Source organism: Magnusiomyces paraingens, assembly GCF_902498895.1.
Source record: "Magnusiomyces paraingens strain CBS 517.90 genome assembly, contig: contig3, whole genome shotgun sequence".
NCBI lineage: Eukaryota > Fungi > Ascomycota > Dipodascomycetes > Dipodascales > Dipodascaceae > Magnusiomyces > Magnusiomyces paraingens.
In genome coordinates, this window is record NW_022474069.1 from 1,150,943 (window position 1) to 1,165,736 (window position 14,794).

General features: G+C 40.1%; 6 protein-coding genes across 6 annotated transcripts; 3 read left to right on the forward strand and 3 right to left on the reverse strand.

The window, feature by feature from the left end:
- Positions 1 to 4,740: 4,740 nt before the first annotated feature.
- Positions 4,741 to 6,894, forward strand: SAPINGB_P003654 (uncharacterized protein; the record flags this gene model as incomplete). Its single annotated transcript, XM_031998370.1, has 1 exon — positions 4,741 to 6,894. One exon carries the CDS (start codon positions 4,741 to 4,743, stop codon positions 6,892 to 6,894), a length of 2,154 nt encoding a protein of 717 aa, XP_031854261.1.
- A 164-nt stretch (positions 6,895 to 7,058) lies between these two features.
- Positions 7,059 to 7,556, forward strand: SAPINGB_P003655 (uncharacterized protein; the record flags this gene model as incomplete). Its single annotated transcript, XM_031998371.1, has 1 exon — positions 7,059 to 7,556. The coding sequence occupies one exon, from the start codon at positions 7,059 to 7,061 to the stop codon at positions 7,554 to 7,556; it is 498 nt and encodes a 165-aa protein (XP_031854262.1).
- A 57-nt stretch (positions 7,557 to 7,613) lies between these two features.
- Positions 7,614 to 8,638, reverse strand: SAPINGB_P003656 (uncharacterized protein; the record flags this gene model as incomplete). The annotated part of the gene is made up of 2 exons (XM_031998372.1): positions 7,614 to 7,873; positions 8,074 to 8,638. 2 exons carry the CDS (start codon positions 8,636 to 8,638, stop codon positions 7,614 to 7,616), a joined length of 825 nt encoding a protein of 274 aa, XP_031854263.1.
- Positions 8,639 to 9,343: 705 nt separating this feature from the next.
- SAPINGB_P003657 (uncharacterized protein) lies at positions 9,344 to 10,915 on the forward strand (the record flags this gene model as incomplete). The annotated part of the gene is made up of 1 exon (XM_031998373.1): positions 9,344 to 10,915. The coding sequence occupies one exon, from the start codon at positions 9,344 to 9,346 to the stop codon at positions 10,913 to 10,915; it is 1,572 nt and encodes a 523-aa protein (XP_031854264.1).
- A 126-nt stretch (positions 10,916 to 11,041) lies between these two features.
- On the reverse strand, positions 11,042 to 11,624 carry SAPINGB_P003658 (uncharacterized protein; the record flags this gene model as incomplete). The annotated part of the gene is made up of 2 exons (XM_031998374.1): positions 11,042 to 11,428; positions 11,517 to 11,624. 2 exons carry the CDS (start codon positions 11,622 to 11,624, stop codon positions 11,042 to 11,044), a joined length of 495 nt encoding a protein of 164 aa, XP_031854265.1.
- A 432-nt stretch (positions 11,625 to 12,056) lies between these two features.
- SAPINGB_P003659 (uncharacterized protein) lies at positions 12,057 to 13,685 on the reverse strand (the record flags this gene model as incomplete). The annotated part of the gene is made up of 1 exon (XM_031998375.1): positions 12,057 to 13,685. The coding sequence occupies one exon, from the start codon at positions 13,683 to 13,685 to the stop codon at positions 12,057 to 12,059; it is 1,629 nt and encodes a 542-aa protein (XP_031854266.1).
- Between the last annotated feature and the right edge of the window lie 1,109 nt (positions 13,686 to 14,794).

The following is a 14,794-nucleotide window of genomic DNA, read 5'->3' on the forward strand; positions in this document are numbered from 1 at the left end:
ATACTTACTCAACCCCTTGAACAAAAACTAACATCCAAACAATAACATAAGTAAGAGTCTATTGCAAGATGCAAAAAAAGATAAGCTTCCCTGCCAGGGGTCGAACCTGGAATCTTTCGCTGTGTAACCTGTATGATCGTAGGCGAACGCCTTGCCATTGGGCCACAAGGAATAACTTAAAAATGTAAACCAATATTAACATTAGATTGTTCTTATTTGTAAATTAAGCTTGTCTAGTAAAAGCTTGCAAATTCTTTGGGAAAGGGCTGGATGGTGTAAAGGATAACACGTTTGCTCGAAAGCGGAAGATACTGGGTTCGATTCCCAGAATACCCCCTTTTCCTGAGGATGTGTACGGGAGTATACACCTATACTGAAAACCATAGGCTACCCTGGTTACAGGAATGCCGACTCGTCCGTACAGTCTAAATAGCCTGCAGGTGATTGCGGGTCGTATCTCTGGCGGAAGAGATTAAGAAATACATGGGCGTCCGTGAAGATAAGTGGAAATGGGTTGGGAAGGTTTTGGGACCGACAGACTGGTTCTCCCTGTTCCTCGTAAGCTGGCATCAGGGCCCATCTTCCGGGCTACCGGAGACGCACAGAATTGAAACCACCAGTACTAAAAAGGTACAAATGAAAACCGGCAAGTCACATAGTCAGACAATAAAAGGATAGCGCAGATGCTGATCTTATATAGTTCTATAACCCTTGAATAAAAACAAACAAACAAACAAACAATGCAAATTCTTTAGGAATAAACAATTTGAAACATTTTATACTATTGGAATGACTTTCAGTTCTGGAAAAGACCAGTTTGAAAATAAAATAAAGGGACTTTTTCTGGTAAGGTGTAATTTTTATATATATGAATATTACTATGAATATATATTTACTTAGCCCTAGCCCTGGCCCTAGCCCTGGTCCATAAATGATTCGGAACGCAAGTTGTTTTTACAAATTTTCCCACACATGTTTCAAATACTATTTTTTAAAATGTCTAGTGGATACCTTTGCGGAAATATTTTGGGTTGGCAGGAAAACCAAAGTTGAAAGGAAATTTAAAGTTTTTATTAATTTTTATTATTTATTTTTTGTTAAAGAAATAGAAGAATTAATATCATGAGATAAAAGTTAAATTTTATTCTTCAATTATATCGATAGTTTATGAAAAAAAAAAATTTTTTTACAGATATTTATATTATACTAATTAACTAATTATCGTGGAAACCTTGAACGTTATTACAACAGCTTGGTAAAACGAATTTCCAGTTACTTTTGGTATTTTCTTTAGTAAACCCCCCTTATATCAAAATAAATTTTGTCCCATCTTTTTTTTTTTTTACACTGTCGCCATATCAAAACCTTATTTTTTTTGTTGTCTTTGACAACACTACAACACAACAAGCTATTTCCTGAAGAGATTTCGCAACAAGACAATCAAATTCTGCGACTACAAATAAAAATGAATGAATAATATATAATTTTAAAAAAAAGATAGAGCTCCGACACGGGGAATCGAACCCCGATTTCCACGGTGAGAGCGTGAGGTGATAACCATTACACTATATCGGATCACGTGACATGAAAAATATACAATTTTATCAAAATTTGAATAAAGCTCAAATATAGAGTATCAATTTTTGTGTTTATTAGCGAAAAAATAAAGGGATAGTGCAGATTCTGATGTTATATAGTTCTATAACCCTTGAATAAAAACAAACAAACATAGCGAAAAAAGTTGATTATTTTTGATACGTCACGATATAAAATTTGACTTTCAATATATTTCACAAAGCAAAAAACTCATTTTTTCTTGGTGTTGGAGTGCACTATTTAATTACTGTTTAAATATTAGGCTGGTTTTTATTTTCTTTTGTGTTTTTTTTGTTTTTTTTCTTGCATTTTATTTATTTGTTATTTTTATTTTTATTTTTTTTGTATGCAAGCCTACATATTACACGAGATTATTATTTTGTTAGTAGCTAAAGTCTAGTCAGCAATACACGATTGGTCCAAATAAAGAGGAGGGCGTCTGTTGGGTCCTTGTCTCTGAGTAGCACTTAGACGTCTGACATCTGATATGCATCTCTGACAATGCGTATATATGATGGATGTCTCCTAACAATTGTGTGTATGTAAGTTGAGGAGGAGAAGGGAAAAAAAAAAAAAAATTGTAAGAGAGTGGTGATGGTTTACGTCTTGGGGAAACCCAGTGTTTGGAAGAGGGATGTGTTTTAGAGAGATGATCGATCGGAGTGGAGTATGAGGATATCTAAGGGTCCTTCCAGTTTTTGAGGGTGGAATATGAAAATTATTTATGAATTGTTTTGAAAATAAGTCCTGTCAAAAGAAATTTCATATTCACGTCAAAAAAAAAAAAAATAAAATAAAATAAAATAAAAAATAAAAATAAAGGGCATTTTGTGAGATGGGTGATTGATTTATAGTCACCGGGACCACACATATTTTATCAAAACAAGATAGACATGGCATGTGTATATCGCTAAGCCTATCCAGTTTTACTTTCTACTTTACTACATCTGCATACATTGCTGGTGGCAATTTCTATCAAACTGTGAAGTTTATTAGTATATAAATACTCTCTGGTTTTCCCCTAGGCTTTATAATTTTAAATCTCTCTGTTTTTTTTTTTTTTGTTTTTTACAATCATCTTGTTTTTTTTTAACGATTATCTATATTATATTAAACAGTTTAATATCTATCACCAATAACCAATTACATTATTCACAATCATCATTATCATCATCATCCAATATGTGCATGCTCAAGATAATTCTTTACTCGTGTTCCCATTCCAACAAATTTCTAATGCCTTGTGGTGAGACTGTGAGTCCAGATGGATGTAATGTTTGCAAAGCGTGGTTCAATAGTCCTCAACCGTGCACACATTGTCGGAAAATTTACAACAAGCAATAAGAGTTGAAGCGAGAGAAGAGAGAAATGGTGATGAGAGTTGATTTGATTTGATTTGATTTTTTTGACATGTTTTTGACATGTTTTTGACATGTTTTTGTTTATTTTTATTTTTTTTTTTGTTTGTTTATTTTTGATGTCACGTGGTATTCCGTTGAAATTAATTAACCCTAACCCTGATTTAATTTCTTTCAACGGTTTTTTTCTTTTTTTTTTTTTTTGCAACGGTTATTTTGCAAATGCATATGGAAAAGACCCACTATGCTGACTAAGGCTATTTTTTTTTTTTAAAGTGATGATCCTTCTAATAATTTGCCCGGGACTGGCCGTTTAAACGTGGGCGCCATAAGTTTTCTTTTTCACAAAGCCACAAAGAAAAAAAAAAAAAAAAAAAAAAAAAAAAAGGGAGAACCATTTTGGTGATGAATTTTTTTTTCTTTAAAATCACACACATGGAATAATCTCGGTGACTAAAGAAAGAAAAAAAACTACAAGTTCATATCTAGCTGGTCTAGTAGGACAAATGTTTTATTCTACTTATTCTGATATAAAATGAAATAAATTATTAATAAAAACTTTTGATCAAAGAGATATTATTATGAATTATGAATATTTTTTTTATTTACAGTACAGTACCAAAAAGATTGGAGAATAAGTAAAGAAGAAGAACAAGAACAAGTGTAAATCCAATGCCCAGATTAGGACAAAAAGCCATCGCTGTTAGATTACTTTTACTGACAACTTTTGTATTTTAAAACCGAAAAGTTAATTGTATATATATATAAGAATGAGAAACAAAAAAAAAAAGGCTTTTTCAATTGACTTTTATTTATTTGTAATAAAAAAAAAAGAAAAAAAAAGAATGGACCGATATTCTGGGGTATCTTTAAGTATCGAAAAAAAAAACTCTGTATTTAATTACCCTTTAAGAAAGAAATCCAATTTATTACCACCGACGTAAAAAAATAAAATAAAATAAAATAAAACTTTTGACATTTTGGTAGAATGCCCACGATATAATGAATGCCATATATTGTAAAAAAAAATTTTAAAAATTTAAAAATTTAAAATTCCATCAACTTTTTACGCTTCATTTACTACAAAATTGTAAAAATAAAATAAGTGATCACCCAAGCACTCAATTGTGCAACCTACAAACAACAATAGCCCTATTTTTTTAATTTTTTTTTTTTTTTGTTTCTATTAACGGAAAATAATAACAACGTATCATCATAATTTACCGAATGTAAAAAAAAAAAACAAAAAATTCCCATTGAGAACCGTGCAATGCCGTATATGAGTGAGTGGGTGGGGGGGAAGAAAGAAAGAAAGAAAGAAAACCTTCTCTCTCTCGCTCTTTTTTTTTTTTTTTTTTTTTTTTGCTTTCTTGGTTTCTAAGCTAACTGACTGGTTAACTGGTCGCTGAGTCTTAACGTATACTCCTGTCGCGGTCCCCTAACGTATACTGGTAAATAGTTTATGAATTGTTCCACTTGACGATGATGAATTTTAATGAATTCTAATGAATTCTAATTAAAAATTCCATGAAAAGAAATAAAAAGAGTAAAAAAAAATTTTTTTTTCATAATAATGTAGTAGTAGTATAAATATATATATATATATATATATGTCCAGTTAAAAAGTCCTTCTTACTTCCTTTCCCCCTTTTATTTTATTTTATTTTATTTTTTGGTATATAAAAACCTGAAAATTTCCACCTTTTTTTTTTTTTTTTTTTTTTCTAATTCTCCCCACAAACCTTCTTCATGGCTTGACTGGTTGCGCTTCTTTTGCTCATCACCAATGAATAATGTCGCTGGAACCCTTTCAAGTGCCTCTTCAACTCGCTCGGATTATTCCGCAGCTTCTTCACTCCATGGACTCCACCAAACCTCTTCGGCACACTCCTCCCACTCTATAAACTCATCTTCTCATGTCCAAACAACCTCTCCTTCTTCCTCCTCTCACGGCCGGCGCAGTAGCCGCAACAGCACCTCCCGCAACAGCCTATCCGGTGCATGGTCCGCAATTCAAACAACCCTTAGCGGAGGCTCCTGCTCATCCTCAGAGTCGTACCGACGCACCCCACCGCCAGAGTACGGCGCAGACTATACGGTCGAGCCGTACACTCTACGCAACAAAATCCCTCAGATGATGAAATTCTCACTGTCGGGCGGCGCACACACCAAGGTCTACGAGAATGGTGAAGTCATCATCGGCACCTTGCTGGTCGCACCAAACAGAGATGTCAAAGTGTCGACGCTGACTGTGACGTTGGAAATGGAGGAAGATACCTCCCACGCTACCTGGGCTCGTGAAAAGCACCTCAACCGCAGAGTCAGACTTAAAACACACCGCATCACAAACCTTCCGCAAGATGGAATTGTTCGTAACAATATGCTCTACTCCATTCCATTCTCTATTGAAATCCCAGAATTCCTTGACCCCTCCGCTTGCTTGGATGTGGCCAAAACTGACCTGACTGTTAGTGACTACCATACCAGACTACCGCCAACCCTCGGTGTCCCCCCAGAATACTCGGTCCCGGCGCTGGACGTCCCGGGCAATGTGGCTCGAATCACTTATACTCTCACTGCAACCCTCAAGTCCATGACCTCTAACACAAACCTTTCGTATGTTGTGTCATCGATTGGCCGTCATCTTACCATCATTCCATCCTATGCTGTGTCTCCGGAAGTTTTGATCCCCCCAGCACAGCCTTTCAAGTCATTTTTGGAAATCACCAAACGCACAGGCAAACTTGCCTCTTCTCGGACCCCCGTTGGAGTCGCCCAGCTGGCTTTTGAACATTACCCAGTCCTGGCATTGTCTCCAGACAGAGTCTCCATGCTACCACTTTCCCTCAAGTTTTATCCCAGTTCCGTGGTACCTGCAGGTGAATCCCTTGAAGGTATTAGTAGCAGCAGTGATGCGGCGGCAGCGGCTATTAATAATAAAAATAATCAGCCGACAACTAAAACTACAACAACAACAACAACAACTACTAATACGCTTCACTCGGCTACTTCACCAATTTATGGATACCCGCCGCCTGTACGCAAAATCTCCGTTTATCTCAAGGCCCGCACCGTTTATTCCAACGACGCTTCCTTCAAGTATCTCCCTTCCAACCTCGACCTCATCAAGCCAGTTCAAATTGAGCCGGTATCCAGCGAGGTTCTTAACCCGGTGCGTGGCATTGGTGTCAATGCCCATGTTGGAGCACGGACGCATCTTTTCCCCCAAGGCTTCAAGGAGCTAGTACATCCGCTTTTAGTGACTCAACTAAGCCAGTCTTGCGGGTTCCGCTGGCCGGATACCCCATCAGTTCTTCCAAGTGGGAAAAAGGTGGCTGGTTCATCAGGCAAAAGCCCACGCAAGTTGGTTTACTCAGCAGACTTTGCTATTCCTCTCGTCACCTCAACGGCCATGGAAAAGGCTCTAATTCCAACGTACCATTCATGCTACACTATGCGCGACTATACCCTCGTGGTTTGCGTCGAGTTCCCGGCTGCAAACGTATTGACCATTGAGGTCCCCGCAGTATTGGTTAAAAACCCTACAGATCTTTTCCCTAACTACACTCCTGGGTACTCTGCTACCGCAGATGCAGAGGAAAACCTGGGCGACGATAAGAAGACCAAGACGAAGAAAAAGGTCAAGCCAGTGGCCAAGGTCGTCATGGAGGGGAAAAGGTCCTTGCGGGTCATGGGCTCTTCCTCTTCTACCTCGTTGTCTCCGTCATCCTCTGCATCCGCGTCTGCATCCGCATCCGCATCCGCATCTGCATCTGCAGCGCCCCCTTATTCTTTAAAGTCTTTGAATGGTCCTGGCTCGCTGTCATCATCATCATCACAAAAGGCATTTGCTTCTTTAGAAGACGATGTCATGATTGTAGATGCTTTTGAGCGTAAACGGGCTCACAAGTTAATTACTCCGGGCAATTTTTTCCCATGACGGAAAAAAAAAAAAAAAAAAAACCGTTTTTAATAATTTTTTTAGTGTTGTGCATTTTTATATAGAGTTGTTATTATTGTTGTTGTGTGTCTTACAAAAGTTTCCTTTTCAATTTATTTTTTTATTTTATTTTATCTTATTTCCCCACTTTTCAACCATCTTTTATGAAGAGAAAAGCTGAAGATTCAACATCAAACCGTATGAAAAAGATTTCTACTCAAAGTAAAGATGATAATGATGAAAATGGTGAAATAGAAGAAAACAGCGATGACCAATTGCTCATGAAAATCCTGCGCAGGGTTTGTGCGGCTACAAACCCTGAACAACAGTTGTTACCAATCCCAGACTCAAGTGACAATTTGGAATCCTTCTGCGTTAAGTCACAGGCTCTACAACAAGCAATTCAAGACTGTCGTTCAGGGAAAACATCTTTCCTAGCTCTGACGGGGGCCCTCGACAGACCCGACTACGAAGCCCAGGAAATTGCAAGTATGACTCACGAGCGGGCCTACATTTATAGGGCGTGGCAAGCACGCGGGGCACAAGAACTTGCAGATGAGAGACTTATTCTTGGAATTGAAGAGAAAGACGACAAAAGTGCTACATTTGCATTTACAGCTACAGCTACAAAAATGGGGTCTAAAACTCGAGAAAAAAGTTGAAGCTTTACGAGCCATTTGGAAGGGAAGTATTGAGGAAAAGAACCTGAAAAAATTTAATCAAGAAACCGTGCAGTACGTGCAGAACATGGCACAGGCTGGCGACCGCGCGGCACAGAGAACAGATGCACTTGTTTCTGCAGTAAGCTCTGTGGCTCGCGCTAGGCGACGTGCGGTTTCTGGGCGGTCCGGGGTAGCGCCTGAAGCAGAGGCAGAACGGATGGCATTTAAAAGAGTACGAGAAGTGTTTATGAAGGAATACTCACGGGTAATGCGAGCCAACAAGTTGCAAGTGGAGGAAGCAACAGCTGGTGTTAAAGCTTTAGTCAAGTATGCGAAAGAAAATGATGATTTTAAGAGGTAATAATTGATAATAATTGATAATAATTGATAATAATTGATAATAATTGATAATAAAGAGGTTCAACTAATTTGAAATATAAACTGGGTTATGTGAGTTAGTTAGTAAGTAGGTAAGTCAGTAAGTAAATGGCAGGTTAGTGGCACGACATGTCGCGACGGGCAGGCTGGCGGTAGCCCCAAGTGTAATAACCCAGAAACGCACCAAAGGTGACTGCGAGCATGAGCCAACCATTGTAGGTCATAAACACCAGCATCAGGAAGAACGAATAAAACACCTGGAAGCAGTATAGTAATGCACGCGAGAGTCGGAGTCTGTCAGCTGGTGGAGATGCAGTGTATGGCGATGCCACGTCTGCTGCTCCCGAAGAGGATTGGTTTACCGGGGATTCATCGAGTAATGGGACGCGGCCGCCCGGGTACCGTGAGGCGCTTTTGGCATCAAGTCGGGCGCCCAGAACCTTAAGGTACTCGTATCCCATTCCGAGTAAAACGACAGCGACCAACGTGAGTAGCAAGTCTGTATGCGTGCGGATGTGCCACCATCGGAAAACCACACACAAGTTATCGGTGCTCCAGGTGAAAATCATATTCATCGAACACATGTCTCCCTTGCCCATACCGCCGTGACCCATACCGCCGTGGTCCATACCACCGTTGCCCATGTCCATGGACGTGTGCATGCTGTGATCCATCTGGCTGTGATCCATTTGACTGTGATCCATTGTTGAGATAATTTGTATGTTGATTTTGAGTTTTAATTTGGGTTATTGATTTTTGGGTTGATTTTTGGGTGGTTGTGGTGGGGTTTTTAAAGGCTGGTGAGGGTGATTGAGAAAATAAAATGTCTGTTTAAGGAACCCGGTGCGGCTTTACCTTCAGACCCCGGTTTTTTGAGTAACAACTGATACTCGAAGTAACCTTATTTTATTATTAGTAACTTTGAACTTACCAAATAACTTTAATTATTTTATAGCAGCTAAATAGTATTTATATGTACTAACGTTTTATTTTTTTTGAATTTTTTGAATTTTTTGAATTTTTTGGGGACTTTCCTGACTTCCCCCTCCCTAAACACCTTAAACGGCTGTTGTGGACTTTCGTCAGTCGTCCGATTTTTCACACATCACACAAGAAAAAAGAAGACAATAAAAAAAAAAAAAAAGAGGCCACCACCCATTCGCATCTTCAACTGCCACCATCCATCTCACCCCCTTACGATCAGTCGACTTTTTATCATCCCATAAAAGTCACAGACTTTCCCTTTTCCTTCATCCCCCTTCTTCCTTTTTTTTTTTTTTTTTTATTTATTTTCTTTCCTTTCCTTTTTTTTACTTCTTTCTTTCTTTCTTTCTTTCTTTCTTTCTTTCTTCTCTTTCTTTTTTCAAGATATCCCATCTACTAAATTCCCCTTACTCTAAGAATACCAAATGTCCTCACAACCCCAAAACCAAACTTCACTGCCTCCAGGCGCTGCAGCAGTATACGATATGATCATCGTAGGTGCCGGTGTCGTGGGCCCTGCACTAGCTCACGCCATGGCACTACAGGGCCGCCGTGTAGCTCTCATCGAGCGTGATTTAAGAGAACCCAACCGCATTGTGGGCGAGCTTCTACAACCGGCCGGTCTGCATGCGCTAGAACGGCTCGGGCTGGCCAGTTGCGTGGAAGGTATTGATGCAATCCCGGAGATTGGATACACCATTTTCTACGAGGGCCAGTCAGTCAAGTTACCATACCCGCCACGCGGGTACCCAAGCACAAGAGGCACACCTTCTGCAGCCAATGCAGCAATTGTGGAGAAACCAGGAACACCATTACAAGATATCATAAAAGTTAGAGAAAATGGAGTATCATTCCATCATGGCAGGTTCATTATGAATCTCAGAAAGGCAGCTGCTAAACATACAGACTATGTGGACGTCATCGAGGCCACTGTCACTGCAACAATCACTGAGGAAGAAGAGGTGGAGCCTCCAGAGCTGCTAGCAAAAAAGAGAATCCATCGTAGACTTGGACGCGTGGTTGGAGTACGCATTAAACAAGCAGTTGGTGCAGACAAGTCAGTCACAGAAGAACGGACCCTATTTGCGCCCATCACCGTGATTGCGGACGGCACCACGTCCAAGTTCCGCAAGGAGTACACGACCCGCTCGCCGGTTGTCAAGTCACATTTTGTAGGGGTAGTTCTGGACAATGCAGAGCTAGTTGCGCCGAACCATGGTCACGTTTTACTTGGAACCAAGTTTGCACCTGTGCTTGTGTACCAGATTGGAACCACAGAAACCCGTGCACTGTTTGATATCCAGGGGAAACTTCCATCAATTTCTAACGGCGACATGGCCAAACATCTTACGGAAAACGTGGTGCCATACCTGCCGCAACAACTGCAACCATCTATGCGAGCAGCCATTGATAAGGGCCAGTTCCGCAGCATGCCTAACCAGTTCTTACCTACAAGCCCACAACGTACACCAGGTGTCATTGTACTGGGTGACGCATGGAACATGCGCCACCCACTCACAGGCGGTGGCATGACTGTAGCTCTTAACGATGTGGATCTACTACGCACACTGTTACGCGACACGGCCGGCACACTGGATTGGGCTGACTGGGACGCTGTACAAGCTCAAGTTTTAGAACCCTTTTACTGGCGCCGTAAGAACTTGGGAGCTGTGGTCAACATTTTGGCTCAGGCCTTGTATGCACTTTTTGCGGCAAACAGTGAGGATCTTTATGTACTACAGCGTGGGTGCTTCCGTTATTTCGAGCGTGGCGGTGCGTGTGTTGCAGACCCAGTATCGCTTCTGTCAGGTATCTTGCCAAGGCCCTTGGTTTTATTTAACCACTTTTTCGCCGTCGCATTCTATGCTATCTACTGTAACTTTTGTGATGCAGGTCTGGCTGGATTCCCTGGAGCTCTTTTGCGGTCAATTACGGTTTTGTATACTGCTACGATTGTCATTTTGCCCTACATTTTAGAAGAACTCAAGTGGTATTAAACCTTTTTTTTTTTTTTTTTTTTTCTTTCTTTCTTTCTTAATATAAATAATATATATAAAACTGTACAAAATAAAAATAAAAAACTAATGAATTAATCTCATTCTCTTTCCTTTCTTTCCCTTAGCCTACGCCTTGCTTTCCTTCTCTGCAAGTACCCTCAGTCTTTGTTTTTCTTCTTCTATCGCACGCTGTTTTTCCATGTGTTGTTTAGCAGCCCAAGAATCCTTTTGTTTAATCAGACTAGGTGGTGCGTATTGTAAGCCTTCTGCGTAAGCTCTTGCAGCATCTGGGTCTTGGGCCAGTTCACGTTGGACTGCTTCTGCTTCGGCAGGACTTACACGACGACCTTGACCATCTTCACCACGAACAAGTCCACTGGGAATTTCACCAGTCATCCAGATAGGATTACTACTTGCTGCAGTTTTGCGTGCCTCACCCACGGCCCACTGACTCACCATGCGGCGCCGTTCTCGCTCATCGTAATATTGTTGACGTAGTTCTGGCGAGAGTTTCTAGTTATTTAGTTAGAATGGAATAGATCTAGAGGTAGTATAGATAGAGAAAGGGGGTTCCAAAAGATCAGAAAAGTTTAGGACTCACAGCAATTAATTCTTCATCGGTTGGTGTGGTGAATATAAAGCAACTGACACCCAGTCCGACCACTGAGCCACCAGCAAGAATTGTTTTGATCCATCGAGCCCAGCCCATTGTGAATAATGATAGTATTTATAAGAAAAAAAAAGAATTAAGTCTATATATATCTTGTTAGAAAGATAAATAATAATAATAATAATAACAATAATAATAAAAAAAGGTGGTGATGATGGTAAAATAAAAAAAAAAAAAAAAAAGGGTGGAGAGCGTGAAAAATTGCATGCATACAACGAACGACCTTAGCAGCAACCAATAGCTCGCGCATTACTAATAATAATCCCGCTATGCAATACAAAAACGTGTAACAACCCCAGACTTTTACAACTTCAACTTTAACCTTAACCTCAACCTCAACTTCAACTCAGTTTAATTCGAGTCAAGTCAAGTCAAGTCGTCAATTCAGTTTAAATTCATTTACTTAATTCATTCATAATACATAATTCATTACAAAAAACTTTTTTTTATTTTATTTTAATTTTTTTTTTTTTAGATCTTGGAGGCAACAGAGCTGACCTTGGCAATCTTGTCGTAAAGAAGAGTGGTCAAAAAGTCGCTGTACGACTCATTGGTAATCTCAGGCTTGAGGTAGTTGGCAGCCTCAACAAACTTGTTGCCCTTGGGAGCAGTAGCAAGAATCTTCTTAGTCTCCTCATCAAGAAGTCTGACAACGTAGTCAGGGGTGACCTTGGTGCCCTCAGCAGTGATGACACCGTGCTTAACCCACTGGTTAAGCTGGGAACGGGAAACTTCAGCAGTGGCAGCGTCCTCCATGAGCCAGTTGATGGGGACAACACCAACACCACGGAGCCAAGCCTCCATGTAGTTAAGACCAATGTAAAGGTTCTTACGGATACCAGCGTCGGTGACCTTGCCGCCAGGAATGTAAGGGTTGATGAGATCACGGGCAGTAACCTCAACGTCCTCACGGAGACGGTACATTTGGTTGGGGCCGGGCATGTGCTTGTTGAAGACCTCAAGGGCAATGTGGGCGAGTTGAGGGTGGGCAATCCAGGTACCGTCGTGGCCGGCAAGGGCCTCTCTAAGCTTGTCCTTGTAGACGCCCTCCATGGCGACCTTGTTGGCAGCCTCGTCATTCTTGACGGGGATCTGGGCAGCCATACCACCCATGGCATGGACACCACGCTTGTGGCAAGTCTTGATGAGGAGCTTAACGTAGGAGCTCATGAAGGGGACAGTCATGGTGACGTCAGCACGGTCAGGAAGGACAAAGTCAGGGTGAGCGCGGAACTTCTTAATGAAGGAGAAGATGTAATCCCATCTGCCGCAGTTAAGACCGGAGGAGTGGTCTCTGAGCTCGTAAATGATCTCGTCCATCTCAAAGACGGCAAGAATGGTCTCAATGAGAACAGTACCTCTGATGGTACCACGGGGGATGCTAATCCAGTCCTGGGAGAAGTTGAAAATGTCGTTCCAAAGACGGGCCTCAAGGTGAGACTCCATCTTGGGGAGGTAAAAGTAGGGGCCAAAGCCACGGGCAGTGGACTCAACGGCATTGTGGTAAAAGTAAAGACCAAAGTCAAAGATACCACCAGAGATGACCTCACCATCAACGAGGAAGTGGGCCTCCTCAAGGTGCCAGCCTCTGGGGCGGACAATAAGGGTGGGGAGCTTCTTTTTGTTGCTGAGCTCGTAGGACTTGCTGCCAATCTTAAGGGAGATGTTTCTGCGGACAGCGTCGTAGAGGTTGACCTGACCCTGGATCATAGAGTCCCAGGTAGGAGCGGAAGAGTCTTCAAAGTCGGACATGTAGGTGTAAACGTCAGCATTGAGGGCATTGATGACCATCTTTCTGTCGGTAGGGCCGGTGATTTCAACACGACGGTCCTCAAGACCTGGAGCGGGCTTAGCGGCTCTCCAGTTGGGGTCTTCACGGATGTACTTAGTTTCAGGGAGGAAATCAGGGAGCTTGCCAGCATCGATTTCCTTTTGGCGGACAACACGCTTGGCGAGGAGTTCCTTGCGGCGGGCATTGAAGGTTCTGTGGAGGGTGGCCAAGAAGGCAATTGCGTCCTTGGTAAGGATGTGGCGGGCGTTATCAGGGATGGGGGCTCTGATTTCGACACCTTCGATGAGTTGGGGAGTAGGGGCGACCATTTTGAATATAGGATATTTATTTAATTATTTAAAAAAATAAAAAAAAAGTATAGGGATTGGGATATGAATTATATTAAAAAAAATAGACAAAAAGAAGTCCTATAAGGGTAGAAAAAAAAACAAAAAAACAAAAAAAACAGAACAAAAAAAAATTGATTGGAGAGGGGGGGATATATGGAGTATTTATAGTTTTTTTTTATTTTATATATATATATATATATTTTTTTTTTTGAGATATACGGTGGTTAAGATAAAAGAAAGAAATCTCAATATATCCGAGGCCTATTTTTTTATTTTATTTTTATTTTTCCATCCATTTGCCCATCTGCAGCAACAACAACAACAAGCAGTAGCAGCCACACACACACACACACACATACACATAACATTGACTTTTAGAGGCCACCCGGAAACTATCCGGTCTGGGAAATTTTATTTATTTATTTATTTATTAATTTTAAACGACATGATAATTTAATTAGATTTATAGATTTATATTTATATATATACATTTATTATTATTATTATTTCAATCAATTGTTTAATGATAAAAAAAACATGAGTTGGTAATATATATATATATATATATATATATATATATATAATAGTCTGATCTTAGAGCCGAACCATCACCGGGGAGGTTTTTTTAAATAGTTTAGTTAGATTCAGTATATATATATATATATATATATATAGATATATAGATATATAGATATATTTATATTTATATACTATGGATGAAAAAAAAAAAAAAAAAAAAGGGAGGAAAGGCGTGGATTGTGTATGTGTGTGTCGTGGCTGAAATCCGGGGTAACTCAGCATGTGGGTTGACTGGCTGGGAGGGTGGACCTTAACTTTTATATATATATGACCACATCAGCAGACTGAAAAGAAATCAGTTGAAACAATATATATATTTATATATATAAATAAAGGCAATTGACTTTTTAAGAATATATATAATAAAGATATTTATTTATTTAATTAATAATTTTTTAAAAAAAAAATGATTCTTTCAAATGTTGGGGTTGAAAGGTACCATCAATTGAACCAATCAAAACTGGGCGGCGCTTCTACAAAAATTTTGCGGGGAGAACCACAAAAAAAAA